This window comes from Monodon monoceros, unplaced genomic scaffold (genome assembly GCF_005190385.1).
Source record: "Monodon monoceros isolate NGI ecotype Baffin Bay Population unplaced genomic scaffold, NGI_Narwhal_1 Super_Scaffold_21, whole genome shotgun sequence".
Lineage (NCBI taxonomy): Eukaryota > Metazoa > Chordata > Mammalia > Artiodactyla > Monodontidae > Monodon > Monodon monoceros.
The window spans coordinates 26,653,238-26,671,236 of NW_021703778.1; the positions used below are offsets into that span (position 1 = coordinate 26,653,238).

The window sequence follows — 17,999 nt, forward strand, 5'->3', positions numbered from 1 at the left end:
CTCACCACACCCGTGGGGCTGCCCAGTCCACCATCCGTCCACCACCACTGGGTCACAGGTGCCACCTGAGGATTGAGGAGGACGGATGGGGATGGAGTGGGACAAGGGGGACAGATGGGAACGGAGCGTGTACGGAGGGGAGAACAGTGGGAAGGAGGGGAAACAGAGAGGGACAGAGGGAGAACAGAAGGGAACGGAAAACGGGGAATACAGGGGGACGGAAGGGGGGACATAGTGGGATCGAGGTACGGATGGGACCAGAGAAGGGCAGGCCGGCCCGAGGTCGGAGGGAGGTACAGAGGGGACCCGGCCCGGCTCCCCTTAGCCAGGCAGCGGCACACTGAACCGCTGGACCGGGGGCAGGGGACTGGACCCGCGTGACCGGCCTGAGTGACGAGGGCCGGGGTTTGCGGGGACCAGCCCGGGTGGTGGGGATGGGGACGGGGACGGGGACGACAGGGGTACGGTGACCGGGGACCGGGGACGGGACGGGAAGGAACACTCGGCTCCCTCTGCCCGGCAGCAGCGCACTCAGCCGCTCGGCCGCACACCTCCCAGCACCGACTCCTCCGGCGTGAGGCGGCCCGCGCCTTATATACCCTGCTAAAAATAGCCTGCGAAACCGCCTTCCAATCACAGCTGGCCGAAGTTCGAATTCAGCCAATGGCGACGGTTGTGATGGAGAGGCTCGGTCACGCCAGGCGGGGCCGCTGTAAGCCGCTGCCCGCGATTGGCCGAAGCTGACATCATCGTCGCGCAGCCCCCGGGCCGGGCGCGGCGTGATTGGGCGGTGCGCGGGGCGGGCGCGGGCGAGTCACGTGGGGAGATGGGGGGGGCTGGGCGGGGAGGAGGGGAGGCTGGCAGCGGAGCTTTGAATAGGGAAGTTTTGCAGGGGTTACGTTTGCAGTCAGTCCGGTGTTTGCAAATATTGTGTGGGCTCGCGAGCGAGTCTCCGGGCTCCGGTAGGATCCGAACCCGCGGCGCCTAATTGCTGCCCACTGAGTTTGCATGAACTTCCCCGGCGCTGCAGGCACGGCTGCTGCGCTCCCGACTCCAGACCGCACACCTCCCTGTTTTTACAACAGCAGTGACTGTCTTTTCCAACCCGACATGGATGTGCTCCCAATGTGCAGCATCTTCCAGGAACTCCAGATTGTGCACGAGACTGGTTACTTCTCGGCGCTGCCCTCCCTGGAGGAATATTGGCAACAGGTAAATAGGAATTTTCATGGGCCAGGTGCCCGGGTGCGCCGAGGAGGGAGTGCATGCACTCACCGACAGGACGGTGTGTGGTTGGAGGTGCATTTCTTTTTCTTCTTTTTTTAATGGTTCGGGTAAATTTTTTAAAAATTAAAATAATTAGTCTTAAAACGTACTTCTGCTGCCTCCGGTGTGGAAGGCACTTTAAAGGGGCCTTTTACAGCGTGGAGCGGAGTTGTCATTTGAGTGGGGCGCAGCAGTGGTTCGTCGCTTGGAGTGTTTTTGCCGTTTCAGGGGCTTATGAACTGCGTTCTCCGGAGGGCAGATCCAGCTCCGCGGCCTGATCCCGGCCCTAGCCCTTGGCAGAAGTTTGCTGCTTGTACCAGCTCCAGACTCCACAGCTGGATCTGGTCGTATGAACTTGCAAGGACTGCCAAGGGTGTTTTTTTTTTTTTAAGGGATTTTGGTTTTGTTTTGCTTTTTGGTGTTTGTACGTGGAGATTTTTTTTTTTAATTAAGGATTTCACCAGCGAAACATCCACCAGCTCCTTTTCTCTACCAGGCCATTTTCAGTTTCTTTACCTTCTTGGGAATCCTTAAGATATGCCTCGATCTGCCTTGTTTTTCTTAACCTGCTTCTTTTGTTGACCAGAAAAAAGAAAGGAAAAAAAAACCCAATGTTTGCACAACCAGTGACTTATCAGTCATATGACAATGAGCCCGTCCGAATTGCTTCAAGTCAGAGTTTGGGAAGAAGAGTCTCTGTTTCCGGCATTTTTTAGTGGAACTGGAATTTTTGGCATTGGACATTTAAGAAACAATTTTTCCCCCTTCTGATGCGTTAGGATTGCCTGAAGGGAGAGAGATTCTGACACTTGTCCCATTATCTTTAAAGATAGAAGGAAGGTTTGGGGTTTTCTCTGTGCTGCTAAGCAGTTTGCTTTTTTGTCACAAAGTGAATTAGCAGATCAAATATATATTGTGGGTTTCAAAGCCTGGAAGGCTTGTAGGGGAGATGAAATGCAAAGTGTTACAACCTTCCCATGCCTGCTTAATTGTTCCCAGCCCTTTCCTGCCTCCCTCTCCCCTCCAGGCTTTTCCTCCTAAAGAAGCTGCTTCCTAGGACGTGATTGAAATTGATCTAAGTAGTTTCCTTGGGCATTTGGGATTTGGGCCACAGGCCAGGCTGAGCTCTTGGTCGCCTTCAGAGGCTTTTAAACTCTCCCTGAGAGCTTCCTTCTGGTCCCCAGAGCTCGTCAGCATAATGGAGATTTTAAATTAGCCAGATTATTAAAGTTTAACAAGATCTCAATAAACGTGCTTTCCTTTTTCTTTGGAACATCCATAGAATATCTTGCTGTCTCTCCGCAGAACACTCTAGTGTGCTTTGTAACCCAGACGTCTAATTTTAGGGGTAACGAGAAAACAATGATTGTTTTTTCCCCCTCTGCTTGCTAGGTGAGGAGGGGGAGGGGGAAGGGTCTGTTCTGATAGCAGGCACACTGCTAAATAACCAAGCGGGAGCCCTTTGGGTGGGCTTTGCTAGTCCTGAAAATGATGTGCTAAAAAGAGCAGAGTTTGCTGTAGAAATCTAAAGCTGTGGAATTGCAGTAGTATAGACAGCCTTATATGGACATGCAGACAGTTGATCCTAGTGAAGATAAGGGCAGACATAATTTAAACCTAAAATGTTTCCTACCGTTTTTATTTTCCAGTGGCTAGAAAGTTTGAGATGGTGGGGAGAGGGCATGCTGGTCTCTCGGCAGTTGTAGCTTCTGGAAAGGTTGGTTGTGGGGCTGGGGGGGCACTCTGGCCATGACACGCTGCATGTATATTTGAACCGGGTCCTTTTTTGGCCGCTGGTCAGAATTTCAAAAGGAAGTCTCCTTTGGCATTGTGTGAAAGAAATAGAGTGATGACTCATACAGTTGTACTCTTGGCCAGTAGATAAAGTTCTTGTCCATTGTGGGACTCCCAGCAGGGCTGCGGAGGAATTTCCCCTCCTGCATCCTTTACAATAGCAGATGGCCATTCTGGAATGATTTCTCCACTCCTGTTGTTGTTTTCCTCTGACCACTGTGGAAGTCATTTAAGTTGTGTGTGCGCATGGCCCTGCACTTGGGAATGGCATTCTTTGAAAGCCTATTAGGTCTGGGCTCCGCAGGAAACGGGTGGTTTCTCTGCAGCTCCTTCCTGACCCTAGACCATCAGCTGGCTGCGTCTGCTCACTGAGTATGGCCTGTGCTGTCAGCGGTTCTCCAGAGGGAGACACATGCCATGTCAGAGCACACTGTGTTGAGAGCAGCAAGCCCTCTGTCTGTGCCTCTGGAAGGCGGATGCCTGGGTTTCCTTGTTGCACAGGGTTCTCGACTGTCAGATAATATGGTTAAACCTGTCCGGTGGGGGCAGGTCTGAGGCTGGTATTCTTTGTGTGGCTTACAGAAACTTATTAGAAACATCAACACTGTAACTATAACAAAAACCGGCTCAGTGACCATCAGCCATTTGTGGCCATTGGTCCAACTTGGGGAAGTGGGGAGAGGTTTCACCTCTGGTTTTTCTTCTGAATGTGTACCCATTCCTAGAAACAGCTTTCCTCTCACTCTGCTAAAGACACGGATTCTTGTAGTGACAAGGCCACAGTTTATTTGCCCTTGACTCCTGCATGTTTTTGGAAGTGCGCTTTCGGTTCGTTTTCGGTAGTCGTCACAATCACGTGCCTTCTTGTGGTTCCTTTCGCACAGACCTGCCTGGAGTTGGAACGTTACCTCCAGAGCGAACCCTGCTATGTGTCAGCCTCCGAAATCAAATTCGACAGCCAGGAAGATCTGTGGGCCAAAATCATCCTGGCTCGGGAGAAAAAGGAGGACTCGGACCTGAAGATGTCCTCCAGTCCCCCTGAGGATGCACTCAACAGCCCCGGCTTTGGCTACAACCTGGAGACCAACAGCCTGAACTCAGACGTGAGCAGTGAATCCTCCGACAGCTCCGAGGAGCTCTCGCCCACCACCAAGTTTACCTCTGACCCCATCGGCGAAGTTTTAGTCAATTCGGGGAACCTGAGCTCCTCCGTCACCTCCACGCCCCCTTCCTCCCCAGAACTGAGCAGGGAGCCGTCCCACCTGTGGGGTTGCATGCCGGGTGAGCTGCACCCTCCCGGGAAGGCGCGCAGTGGGACTGCGGGGAAGCCTGGCGACAAGGGCAGCGGAGACGCCTCCCCAGACGGCCGCAGGAGGGTGCATCGGTGCCACTTTAACGGCTGCAGAAAAGTTTACACCAAAAGCTCCCACTTGAAAGCACATCAGCGCACCCACACAGGTCAGTCCCTCCTGCGACCCGGGTGCCGCTGAATTAATTGCACCAGCCCTGGGAGGGGGCCGGGGCTCCGCAGGAGGCTGTCAGAGCAGACACGTCCTCACCTCCTTTCTTCCCTCAAAAGAGTTGGGTCTCTGGGGAGGACAGAGTAGGCGCTGAAAGACTGGACATGTGTGCCCGATGAATGGTTATCGCTTTCAGATTAAACAAACAAGAGGTAAATCACATTCTCTGTCTACACCGAGTACCCCACCCACCCCAGCCACCTGGGTTATCAAGGCCCACTGTGCAGTCTGCAGTGTCCGTGTACAGTGCTACTCGGAGTTGCCTCTGATTTTTGGAAATGAAGCTCGAGGGTTGGGAGAGGGTGGCCGGGCTGTGTGGCGCAGGTGGGTGCCGGACAGCGTGTGGGGTCTGAGCTAGACCCATCGACTCTGTGCGAAGCAGTATCATCAGCAGGTACTTAGTGAGAATTTCTCTGTGTATCATGCTGCCTTTGTTTTCTGATGCCAACTTTAAAAAATAATAATAACTTCTTAATGAAATATCACAGTCTAGAGAATAGTTCCATTTATAGTTACCATGACAGTCTAGGATGACTGGTGAAGCATCACAGAAATTTTGGAGCTGGAAGCGGTCTTAGAGATCAAGTCATGCAAACTCTCGTGTTACCAATAATGAGAGGAGATCAGGATCCTGAAACAGCTCAGGGCAGATCCAGGATCAGGACCTGGGTACCCTGGAACCAGGCTACTGACTGTGGCAATTGTTTTTTATATTCTCAGGTAGCACTTTTAGTGAAATCATATTTGTAATCCGACCAAGGGATAAAGTCGACTGGGTCTTTTGCTTGTCATTTAGAAAGTGTTTTGAAGACCTTGGAACGGGGTTTCCCAGAAACTCATGACCTCAGTTTTGGAGAAATATAGTTTCCCGGAGGAAACTACAAAGCCTCATTCCACAGGGAAGTGAGTAAGGAACAAAATAAGTGCTTGAGAGAAACCGTTTCCATGGAGAAAGAAATAAAACCCAGCCCTGGCCAAGGCCACGGGTCCAGTGCGCTGACACATCACCTTGGAAGTATTTCTCCAGTCTGAGTCATTGTCATTCTTACACGTTCACTCTGATTACGGTCATGTGGGCCCTGCCAAGCCTGGGTCTCTTCCCCAGCACTTGGAGGCCCAAGGCTAGGTCAGGAAAGAGCCCCTGCCTGTTACCTTGGGAGGGCCGGCTCCCAGCGCTAACTGAGGTGTATTCTGAATTCCTGAGGTCAGTGGCCTCTGGGCCTGCTCCTGAGTGGACTTTCCCGCCCCGTGTTGGGGTAGCAGGGCCCTTCCCTCACTGTTCAGTGAAATCATGGCGTGCCTGTCGTGTGCTCTCTTCCCAGGAGAAAAGCCTTACAGATGCTCATGGGAAGGTTGTGAGTGGCGTTTTGCAAGAAGCGATGAGTTAACGAGACACTTCAGAAAGCACACTGGTGCCAAGCCTTTTAAATGTTCTCACTGTGACAGGTACGTGCATGAACAGCAGGGGCGCGGCGGTGCCATCCCCGGAACGGAGTAGGCATGCAGTCACCCTGCAGCAAGGCAGCCGTCTTCCCGGCCTGCACTGGCATCTCTCTTTTCAGCCCAGGACTTTTTAAAAAGGCTCTAATATGCCACTCGTCCAGGTTAGGAAGCACCGCGTACCGAGTGCAGGAGAATAGAATGATTTCGTTCACACTTTCTGAAGACTGGCCCTTTAACAGTTTTCAAATTTGAAGGCTGGGCAGTAAAGTCAGGTGACATTCCCAAGAGCTGATTGGCAACCTCCTTGATGTATACTCCTGCCCCGAACGTGGATGGGGCTGACTCAGCATGATGACTCCCACCCCCAATGGAGAGGGCTAATTTAGCTGGGGGGTGCACAAGCAGGAGGTCTGTAACTGACGGGGCTGGAGACCTAACGTCTGGGACCCCGATTCTCTCTGCAGGTGTTTCTCCAGGTCCGACCACCTGGCCCTGCACATGAAGAGGCACCTCTGAAGGGGCAGAGCATCGACTCCTGCGGGCTAAAAAGGCTTCCAGGCTGAGACGGCCGTGGAAGGAGGGTGCGTGTTCCAGCCAAAGCCATTTTGCACCCTACCCGGTCGCCTCCAGGACCTACTGGGAAGGTCTTTCGAGGGCGAAAAAAGTCATGTCCGAAGCGGCAGAGCACCCAGGGTGTGTGGTGTTTGGGTGGCCCTGGCCTCGCCACTGGTACCTATCCTCTGAGTGGTCCCTAAGCCTTTGCCGTGAGCATGTGCACTGAGAATGTTAGTGGTGGGTGGGCTGTATGTGGAGGGTCTCCTACAGACTGTGTGACGAGACAGAGTCCTTTCCCTTGCGAGGCTGCAAGAGACAGAAAAAAAACATAGTTTGAATGTTTTGTGTGTGAGGCGTGTTCCATGAGATGAGATGGCCACCAATCATTTCCCGGGGCGGGGTGGGGGTGGGGGGTGGTGTAGGTAGAGTCTGCGCCTTAGAGGAAAAAAAAAGAAAAGAAAAAAAGAAGGGAAAATGTGGAGGGCAGGCGTGGGCGGTCAGGACCCGGGAGTGGCGAGTGGGTATAGTGAGGGGAGCCCCTTTCCCTCTAGTGTGTGGCGAGAACTTTCGGTGTCTGGTTCAGCTGTGTGAAGTGAGTAGCTTCTGCTACTCTCTGAGACAGAGTTCATTTGTTACCCATTGTATAAGCTGTGTATCTACAAATATAATACATTGATAACTTTTCCTTCTAAGACAAAAGTAATGCATGGTCTGGGGAATTATCTGCTTTTCCATTTTTAAATCAGGACTACAGTTTTGATTCCAGTTCACTGAGCAGCTAAGATACGATTGGTTGAATTCGGTGACCCCCTAGCCATCTGGGCTTGGCAATACACAATCCTTCCCCCCTTCAATTTCATAACACTCCCCTTCCAGAGAGGCATTGTGCAGCATAGGACTATTTTGTAAATGGTTCGAATTTGAATTACCTTTTTGGAGAATTTCGTGATGCCCTTGAAAGATGTTGGACACGAGTTGGGTGTCCAGGACACTAGGGCTGGGAATTGCTGGTCTAATGTCTCATTAGACTCAGAACCTAAAATTTTTCTCAGTTGGGTGGATAAAACCACTAAAGCTTAGAAACTGTTTTCTCATGCAGCTAAGTTTCTCTTATTTATGCCTTGAGGACTAATTTCTGGTTTTCTAGCTGTTAATGCACTGTAGATCTTAACAATGGTGCCTTACGCAAGTGGCCCCTTATGTAGGGGTCTCGTACAGGGGTATGGGTGATGCATGCTTTATTAAGGCTCTTTTTTCACCTGGCTTTGTACTGTATCAATATATAATACAGAAAAAAAATCTCTTTAAGGTCCTCCTTCACAAAGTCAAATAGATGAAAACCCCCCAAACAAGTCAGTATTTACTCAGTAGTTTAGACAACTTGACTGTCAGTGTTAAAGTGGAAAACATGTGATAATTGGAAAATCAGACCATTTCTGCCACCGTGAGACTTCCGTATAGACTTTGCACAACAGTTGTACAGATCATACACCGGCTGTGTTTAATATGTAACATTTTCACATGTATTAAAGATACAGAAGTATAAAAAACAATGTATTTGCTTAAAAGGCACAAGTTTCTCGCGTATCTATCTAGCTATCTGTTGGTAACACAGAAAGTATATTACTTTTTTTTTAAAGTGGGCGAAATTCTTGTGTATGTATATTTGTGTGTACAGTATGTGTATGTGTGTATGTGTGTGTATATATATATACATACATATATATAGATAATATATACATATTTTTTTAAGGAGAAATTAGAATGTCTAGCTAGAAAATTCCACAGCCTGTGAAGACACATTTCAAAATGGCCACAAAGGAGGTAAACATGAGAACTCTAACTTTTATAAAGGCTTTCCCTTTAATTTAACAATTTGCCACAGGCTCTTGGCATCAAATCTCTTCCAGACTGCCAACTCGCTCATCATAATCGGCAGGTCTGGGATAGGGTACCTTCGCCATTCAAAACTGGCATGAACGGAATACTAGCCCAGTCGTTGGTCTCAGACACACTAAGGTTTTGATTTTGAATGTCAGCTTTATTGAAAATCGAGCCTAAGAGTAAGCTAATCACAGGGATTCCTTTTTAGAGCACTTTTTATGCAGATGAAGCTATTTTTTTCCAGCACATAGATTCTTCCAGTTTTCCAACGAGTAATTTCCCTGAATTGGCACACCGCAGCATGGACAGCTGATCCTCCATCCAGCTGCTGGCTCATGGGTGTGGATCTTTCCTTTATATATATTTATATATATATATATATATATATATATACACACATATGAGTCTGGCTGGGCTGGTATTTTGTTTGGATCTTCCTGGAGATGAGCAATGGTGAAAGCTCACATAACTGGGGTTTTTTTTGTTTTTTGTTTTTTTTAATCTGGACTGATGGATACACTTACCTAAAGAACTCATTTCATATTGCTGAGGGGGGAAATGCACTTTTCTTTTGGCAATTCCAAATCCAGGCACTTGATTTACTGGATTTTGGAAAACTCCTTTTTTGGCCCTGCTGTGTGCTTAGCCATAACAATTCCATTCAGCAAGAAGGTAAACAAAAGACAAAAAAACTTGCACTGGCTTGTCTCACTTATGAAACACCATGGAGTGGTTTGATTGGGTGGGGCTGGGTGCCACGTATGTCAATGCCTGTAATTTTCATAATAAGCAAGTACATAAAGAATTACATTCTGTTCAGGTGATAACTGAGCCTCAATCAAGCAGAAACTTTTTGCTTGACGTTAAAAAAAAAAATTTCTATTAGTGAAATTTCTTTTTTTTTTTTTGAAGCACCCTGTTATCTAAAAAAATCTTTGTAAGATTTTTGTAAAATTTTGTTTTACAAGATTTTATTTGAAATTGTTTTTTGCAAGATTGTTATATTTCTGTATGAATGTATTTTTTATTGGAATAACATAAAAGAATTCTTATCAGCATCTTGAGTCTGGTTGTTTTTTTTGGGGGGGGGGGTGGCGGAGTGTTGAAACAAATTCCTGCCAGATTACTCACCGGGCTCTTCCTTGGGAAATCTTCTTTGTGCTACCCAGGGAGCCACTTGTCTCCCCCCCACTCACTGCCCTTCCTGGCAGCAAAGGTGGAAATACGAGCCTGGGGTTGCTCCCCTGATGGGCACTGAATTCTCCAGAGACTGGCCACCAGGCCTTGGGGCACAGGAGGAAACACTTGCTGTGTTTTATCTTCCTGTCACTCCAGCCAGGAGAATAAATTGCAGAGGCATCCGCAGAATGTGAAACAAACACCTCCCTTTCACTTCCGCATGCTCCTGCAGCCCTGTTCCACAGAGGCGGTCAGAGCCCGGCAGCCGCTTCTGACCTGGCCCGCACACCTGGCTGAGATGTCACCCAAGAGGGTGAAAAGGACACAGTTGGGACAGCAAGCCCTGAAGCCATCCCCCTGGCCTTCAGTCCACTCTTCTTACCTACCCCCTCCCACTCTGGTCAGCCCAGCAAAATAGGGCAGAAGGTAAAAGATTGTTTACATGATCACCAGATTTTTTTTTTTCTTGAGGTAAATGGGATGCATTCAAATGCAGAGTTTGTTCCAAAACAAAATAGCTTTTGGTTCTCTACAAACATTTCCTGTGAGCAGCATTAGATCTTAGTTCTACTGAGCGGCGAGTGGCAAACAAGTTTGTGTTGAGTTCATATTAAGCTCCTCAGTAGTGACAGTAAAATCAGTGTGTGCTTTCTAGAAGGGGCTATAGGACGATGGACATTTCTGAGGCAATGAGCTTCTTAACCTTGTTCTTAGTTTAAGGAAGTTCTCTGGTTGCTGGAAGGGCTCACTGCCTCTTGTTCCTAGCAGATCTTCATTTTGCTGCGTGGGCAGAGTTTACACGAGCCGCTTTTAATTTGATAATTGGGGAGGGGAAGTTGAAGTGCGTCCCCAGATTAGAAATGTTAAGTAATTTTCTTTCTAGAACTGTGGTAAAAATATCAGCCATTTGAACGGAGTTGTGATGTGGGAGGGTGCAGGAAGCAGATGCAATTTTTGCCAGGACTCATGGGTGTGTTGTGTTCAAAGCACATGTCAGGATGACTAATAGTTGGATTGCCCTGACTGTAGCACTAAATAAAGGCTTGATAATGCATTCTCGGCTACTAGTAAGACATGACCACTTTGTCATGTGAAGACTATGCCGAACAGCTCGGTTATGTTCAAATAAGGCTGCTAGGAGAACTGCCATGCAAGGAATCAGCTGTAAACCAAGGATAATTATAGAAGGACAAAAACTTTCAGTCTGCTTAACAAAATTTTTGAAACCTAGCTAAACGAAAGGATATGTTCTCAGTCGAGCTCGCCGTGTGCTTTCAGACAATTTGCTGAGCTACGCTGTACCTCAGTTTTCTTATTGCTAAAATATTTTGGGCTAGGTCACGTGTATCGAGCATTTTATAGAGCACTGCAATTCTGTGGTCTGTGAGTATAGGGTGGACTTCAAATTACATGTCCACCCTCCTCGAAATGCTCAGCTCAGATCTAGAAAGCTTTCTCTTGTGCTACAGTAGACAGCATTGTTGAGAAAATTGCTCTGACTTAGGATGGAAAGAGGGACATTCTCAAATTGCCCCTTTAATTATAGTTAAGTTATTCAAACATTTGGTGCTTCATAGCATACCATTTTTTTAATTAAAAAAAAAAAAAGAGGGCTTCCCTGGTGGCGCAGTGGTTGAGAGTCCGCCTGCTGACGCAGGGGACACGGGTTCGTGCCCCGGTCCGGGAAGATCCCACATACCGCAAAGCGGCTGGGCCCGTGAGCCATTGCCGCTGAGCCTGCGCGTCTGGAGGCTGTGCTCTGCAACAGGAGAGGCCACAGCAGTGAGAGGCCCGTGTACCGCAAAAAAAAAAAAAGAAAAAAAGAAAAAGAAAGACCTCTTTGAAAACTGCCATTGTAGCCATTGCAGATCCAGTCTCAAGTTCTCCCAACTCACCAATCATACTGCACACATTCCCAGCTGACCTGTGTGCTCAGAGGGTGGTGGAGTCGATGGGAGGTTGTTTACTTTTATATTTTAATTGCTCCGAAGAAAGAACATATCTTTCATATGTAACTCCCTTCTTAGTTTTTAACCTTACGCCACCATGAGCTATATTTTTAACAACGCTCCTTCTCAACCTGAATTATTCCCCTCCCCAAACCGGGTGATGATGAATATGACGATATCTACTACTTCTTGTGCCTTGACTACGAATCGGGGAGGCAGTATGTTATATATCTGTGTGTGTGTGTGTGTGTGTGTGTATTTATGTATATTTCCCAGTGTACTCCACACGGCGGGCGTTATCCCCATTTCACAAGTGAGGAATACTGAGCAGCTTTCTCTAGATGGCTCAGCAGGAAGCATCAGGCTAAATATTTGAGGCCACATCTCTCAAATGCCAAAGACCAAGGCTTTAACCACCAGCCAACACTGCTTTCTGTCTCACACAAGTTCTCACGAGAGCCTTCTGCTCGTTCTGTTGGATTCACCTTGAAATGAAGTTACATTTATGAAATGGAGACAGAACTTTCTTATAACTCAGAAGCACTAAAGCTATAAACTGTTCTGTAAGCCTAAGCAAACAAAAGTAACCATTTTGAATTGCTTTCAAGATATGAGACAGGTGGCATGTATTTATTTCTAATGTTTAAGAAGCTCGATAAAGCAACTGGGGATGTGACATCCTGCATTAATTGGCAAGCATCACCTAATGTACGTAGTTAAGACACAAAGAGAAGAAAATTAGGTCCATGCATCACACAAATGAGGCAATACAACAAAGTGTGTTTAACTAGATTTAGTTTATAACACAGTGTCTCTGTTTCACCCTAAGTAATTTTAATGAGAATTCTCTAAACATCTGTGAATGGAAAGAGACAAAGACAAGAAGGAATCTGGGTACCACATGTCCTGATAGGAGTCATGCTGGGCCGAGCAGTCACCGCAGAATTTTCAGTAAGAGACAGATTTAGCTAGCATGCCCCTTGTCACTGTGAGTCTCTTCAAACTCGTGTTGCTAAGCCTTGCACTGACTTCCCTTTACATAATCGTGCTAAAAGAGAAAAAAAAAAGGTATCATATGATCTAGAACTGTTCCTTAAATTCAGAGCCCCCAATCCAAAGCTGCCACAAACAAATAATTATTAACTTTTTGAAAGGCTTGGCTACTTAGATAGTGGAAAATGTTCGCCAGGCCAGAGAAATCAGCATTTTCCGAAGCTGTGTACTTGCTTGATTCCCAAGCACATGTACTGGTGACTTGCATGTATTGACTAATCAGAGTTCTGTTCCCCTCGATTTCTTAAGTTTCACATTACCACGTTTCATTGTGGTTGTGCAAGACTTCCTTCCAGATGTGCAAGATAGGTGATGACAAGCACGGGCTTTATCAATTAACTCACTGTAAAAGCAGGCGGCATTGCCTGGGTGTCATTTTTCCGTTTGCGTGGCTGAGGAGATGGGAGAGTGGTGGCACCGTGGGGTAGGTAAAAGGGCAGTAAATGGTGTGTGCCCTGTCTTCCCTTTCAACAGGAATTCGAAAAAATCTTCACTGTCACCCCCGTGTTCACTCACATAATTTGCCATCTTCCTTAAAATAGGTCATTTACTCACAAGCTCAAAAGCTGTGCTGACTCACCAAGAGACATATGTCTGTGTGTGTGTGTGTGTGTGTGTGTGGTATGTGTGTTTGTGTTTGAACTGTAAAAATTTAACTCTTCATGGTAAAATTGCCTTTGGGCAACATTCGGACATATAAATCATTTAGTTAAAGTAAATTAAAGAGAACATCAATGCTCACTACGGACTGAAAATTTTGAACCATAACGATGCGATTTTGAATATCTATCTGTCGTCAAGCCGCACCAGAAGATGGGGAGGAGACGGCAGGAGCTGAGACCACCAAGAGTCCAGCACTGGTGAGGTTGCCCCCAGCAGTAGCCCTGAGACCTGAATAAGGCCCAGTAAGACCAAGAACGGGAGCCTTTGCTGAGTGAACAGCAGCACGTGAGGATGCCCCAGGGGACACGCCACCTACCTCCTGGGTTTCTCCAGTCAGTGATGCAGCATTCACACTTTGCATGTATCAGGAGGAGGGAACCAGGAGAACAGGTTCAGTCCCATTTTGGCCAGAAATGTCTGTGGGGTTTGAGAGAGGAAGACTCAGCAGCAGCTCCTTGTTCATCCTTAATCAATCGTGACCCACCCACTGTGCTTCCTGCTCTTAGGTAACAAGGAACATTGCCTTTTAAGGATGCTTGTATTTGAGTGACCAGCCGGAGTGGCACCTGGAAGTCAGGAAACTGGACAAGAACATGGAAAAGTCGTCCAAGGGCTGGAGCCCTTTCTTTACATCGTGACTTTCCTTGGAAATTTTTAACAGTAGCCCAATCTAGGAGTTTCGTTTTGTTTTTTAATTTAATTTTTTTATAGTTGCTTTACAATGTTGTGTTAGTTTCTGCTGTACAGCAGAGTGAATCAGTTATATGTATACATGTATCCACCCTTTTTTAGATTTCCTTCCCACTTAGGACACCACAGATCACTGAGTAGACTTCTCTGTGCTATACAGTAGGTTCTCATCTATTTTATATTAATACATAGTAACGTATATATATTTTTAAGGGAATTCTACAAATTATATTTGCAAAGACTGGGCATTTACCCCATCATGTTCTGAGGAAGCAACAGTGAACCTTCTCACATGTAACTCTCAAGCAGAAGAATAGCTAACTCCTGGCTTTGAGATGGTTACTTAAAACACTTTCAGCTTTGTTTTTCTCATCTCCAAAATGTGAATAATGAGAATCTTTTAAGACTGTTGTAAGATTAGAGGTAAGGTATACAGGGATCGATAGTAGGTCATTATCATCGTCCTGCGGTAGATATTTATTTCTCAATCAGAAAAATAATTTTTGTCTTCCCATTGAATTTATTTAAAAATAGAATTTAAAACATAGCATTAGGAAAAGTCAGTCATGTTTAGTTCCCACAACATAATTTTCCAGTAAATTCAGTGAAGGACAAGCTTAGGCTTTATGCTGCATTTTTATGATCAAGAAAGCAGTTTCCTCTCGAAATTCTTGCTGTTCTGCTGCAATCTTACAGGAAGGAAGTTCTGCAAATCTTTGAGGGAAACACTTTCCTGTCGAAAGCTGTGAACGCTCTGACCAGTGGCAGAATTGAATTGACCAACAGGTTCAATGAGTTGAATTCACAGTGTTTTTGACAAATGACAAAGCACCCAGAGGTCCCAATTGTTACTGCATTTTCAGGAATGGCTGTAAATCCTGAGATGGGTCCAATTCTTCTGAATCAGGAGGATTGTGCCCAGCTGGCCATTGAACCACTGTCTCCTCATGGCCATCTGGAATGAGTGCATTATTTAACTAGTTACTTTCTTTCTGATTAAATGGATTCTGTGCCTAGAATACCTCATCCATGAGGGAGCATCAGCTTAGATGCTGGACGCCACTTGAATTTGGCATATGTTCTATCCAGTTAAAATTCCTATGCTTACCTTCAGATATACTTGTTGGTTTATATTCTTTATTTTGTCTTGTTTGTGTTTGTTTGCTTGATTTTTCTATTTTCACCACCCATTTTCTTTCTTACGTGCATAATTCCCATCAACATGCACTCCAAGCATCCACTGTCCTTAGTGGAAATAAAATACCGTATATTTGCAGAGGTTTTGTGTTGTTTTGGTGTCACTGTTGTTATCTGTATGTAAAATAGTCTCACTGGACATTTTCTTTGACAAATAAGCACTGAGTCGATCAGATGCAAGCCGCCACTCTAGGTGACAAAGCCGACTGCCAGCACGTGGGGACAACCCTTATTTGCTCCTCAGATGCCCTATGATGAGCAGGGCATTAGCATTTCATTTTGCAGGGAGTCAGCCGAGCCAGAAATAAAGCCAACCCATCTCTTTCCACTCTCGTAATAGGTTTTGTTTAGCTACCTGTTAAGGTCTCCAGTTAAATGCTACGGAGGTCACAGGTGCTCCTGTGTAAAGTGTGGGGCGAACCACGTCTGCATCCATCACCTGGTCAGGCCATCACCTTCTCAGCCCACCCATGCCTCAGCTCCACGGGAGCCAGTGATGGAGCATCGGAGGCAAAGCCCATACTTCATTCATTCATTCATTCACTGACTCACTCAACAGCTGGGAAGTGTCAACGAGGGGCCCGGCACCCTGCTGCGAGCTCCACCTTCCAGAGCAGAAGACCAAGTCTTGACCCTTCTCTTCAAACTATAGCTTATATACTGACCCTGCCACCAACCTCCCAGGCCACATCAGCCGCAGAGGGTCCCCTTCCCTTAGCTCCTGTCCTTTGCTTCCTGTTTGCCTCCTTTGATACTCAGTGGGAGGTGCCTTTGTGTCTCTCATTTGTGATGCTCAGCTAGAGAGCTGTGCCTTTCAAAGCAAAGCTGGCTGTGTGTGTATCAAGCACTTGCTAGTTTTGACGATGACAATGAACTGTGTGTATGTTCTGTGTACCCACGGCCCTTCGTCATCACCATCACAGCCCCCTGACTTAGGATCCATTAGATCCACTAACAAGTCGCCAGGGCCCCCATCTGGCCACACAGCTGAGCCTCGCTGTCTGGAATCACGCCTCACGCTGCCCTGACTTCTGCACTAGTGCTGGAGCCACCACCAAACAGCCAGGGTGCACCTGAACAGGACACAAACACATTTGTTTCCATTTCTTCTTTGGCTGAACCATAGGGAAAGAATGTCTGGCACATCCTTCCCAAGGGGTAAAGCATTTCAGAAATAGACGAAAGTGCCCTTCACCCCACGGTCTTCTCTGCTCTCTGGATCCGTCACCTGCCACTGCTCTGGGCTTCTTTATACCTCTCTCTCTCTCCCTCTCTCTTCCCCTCTCTCCTCCCCTGTGTAGGAGTCCCTTTAGGCCAAGACTGTGTGTCCACAATTTTACACGTCTGAGTGCCCAGCCCCTTGTGCAGGTATTCTAGAAATGCTTCTTCAATGAATGAATGAAAGGATGGCCCTGCCACTTATTCCACCTGTTGCCAACGGCACAGAGACCTTAATTCTGAGGATAATCTATGAATAAAATCCAACCACCCACTTGATCCACAGTATTAGACTAATAAATCTATCCCTTGGTGGCAAGAAAGGCTGAGCATCCATTGTGTTCCGTCCATCTCTTCTCCCCCTTTCACCTTGGTTGGAAAAGTTATTGAAGAAGAGGAAGTGGTCGAAGATCAGAGGAAAACAATTGGGGAAATCCGTACACCTGTCAGCTCGGCTCTGCATGACAACACCAGCAAGCTCTGTCTCCTTTGGGGAAGCACCTACACAAGTGCTCGTTCTTTCAACCTTTTTTCTTTAATTTAATATAAACGCATTGAATGCACCAGAAGGAGCGGCGTGCCTCTGAATGGAGCTACTCAGTGAAATGAAAGCAAAACTGTATTAAAGCCGGTTTCTGGACTTGTCAATACAATTTAAATAATCAAGTGTTATTACTTCTAAACTAAATACAAAGCCTTTTAATTGTGGATATGAGTCTTTGGCACAGGAGGAATGAATGGGTATTCCCAGGTGACTAGTTAAAATGTCTGCAAACCTGAAACCTCCTTTCTCACAACCTGTTTCCACATCCTGACATTGGATGTCGGTTTTGCTGTTTTCAGTCGGAGTGGCCGTCTTTTCCTTCAGGGTCAAATGGGTGATTAAGCTGTCACTGCTCATCATGTGTTCATTGTAATCAAGCATTACAACTGCACGTGGTCTTTTTCCAGTTAAAAGTAACATGATTCGGTGAGCGTTTGAGATGAAAAAATTTAGTTTGAATCCCTCCCACACGCATCTGTGTAACCAGGGCGAGTTTCAGAAGCTGAGTCTGCTCTTACCTAAGCAAGGGGATCTCCTCATAGGGCGGCTGAAAGTATTGAATAGAAGACCCATGCGAACATTCCTGATACAGTTCCTGGTACCAGGAGACCCATAGGAAATGAGATCTCATCCACTTTTCTCTTAGAGGCAGATTGTTTTTGTCTCAAATCCCTTGGATAGAAACTTCTCTTGTATGACATCATTCCTTTTAGCAGCTTTTTTCCATTCAATTGATTTTTGTAACACGTCCCAGGGAAATATCCTTTCAGGACATCTCAGCAACAAATAAAATGCTCCAGAGCCTGAAGGCTGGTCCCCTCCTGGGGTCCTCCTCTGGCTCTGTCGTTTTGGCCAAGATGCTCCACTTCTCTGAGACAGAGATGCCTGTCTCCCCGCATCCCTGAGGCTGATGTGCAGACATCAGGAGTGAACACACAGGAAAACACCCCAGCTGGAGGGCTGGGCTCAAATACTACGATGCTGCTATTTTTTTACCTCCTTCTGCTTTGGTTTTCTCATCTGTAACATTGGGGATGATAATAA

The 17,999-nt window shown here is 46.8% G+C and overlaps 1 protein-coding gene across 1 annotated transcript; it reads left to right on the forward strand.

Moving 5' to 3' along the window:
• The first annotated feature begins 883 nt into the window (after positions 1-883).
• KLF6 (Kruppel like factor 6) lies at positions 884-9,517 on the forward strand. Its single transcript, XM_029239044.1, has 4 exons — positions 884-1,212; positions 3,945-4,518; positions 5,903-6,026; positions 6,488-9,517. Exons 1-4 carry the CDS (start codon positions 1,009-1,011, stop codon positions 6,537-6,539), a joined length of 954 nt encoding a protein of 317 aa, XP_029094877.1. The 5' UTR covers positions 884-1,008; the 3' UTR covers positions 6,540-9,517.
• Positions 9,518-17,999: the final 8,482 nt, after the last annotated feature.

What these genes read in the sequence shown, in the direction of transcription:
- KLF6 (XM_029239044.1), top strand. Translation starts at nt 1,009, where the DNA reads ATGAACTTCCCCGGCGCTGCAGGCACGGCTGCTGCGCTCCCGACTCCA. An exon ending in TGGAGGAATATTGGCAACAG is followed by an intron (nt 1,213 to 3,944) that starts GTAAATAGGAAT and finishes CCTTTCGCACAG; the next exon opens with ACCTGCCTGGAGTTGGAACG. An exon ending in AAATGTTCTCACTGTGACAG is followed by an intron (nt 6,027 to 6,487) that starts GTACGTGCATGA and finishes TTCTCTCTGCAG; the next exon opens with GTGTTTCTCCAGGTCCGACC.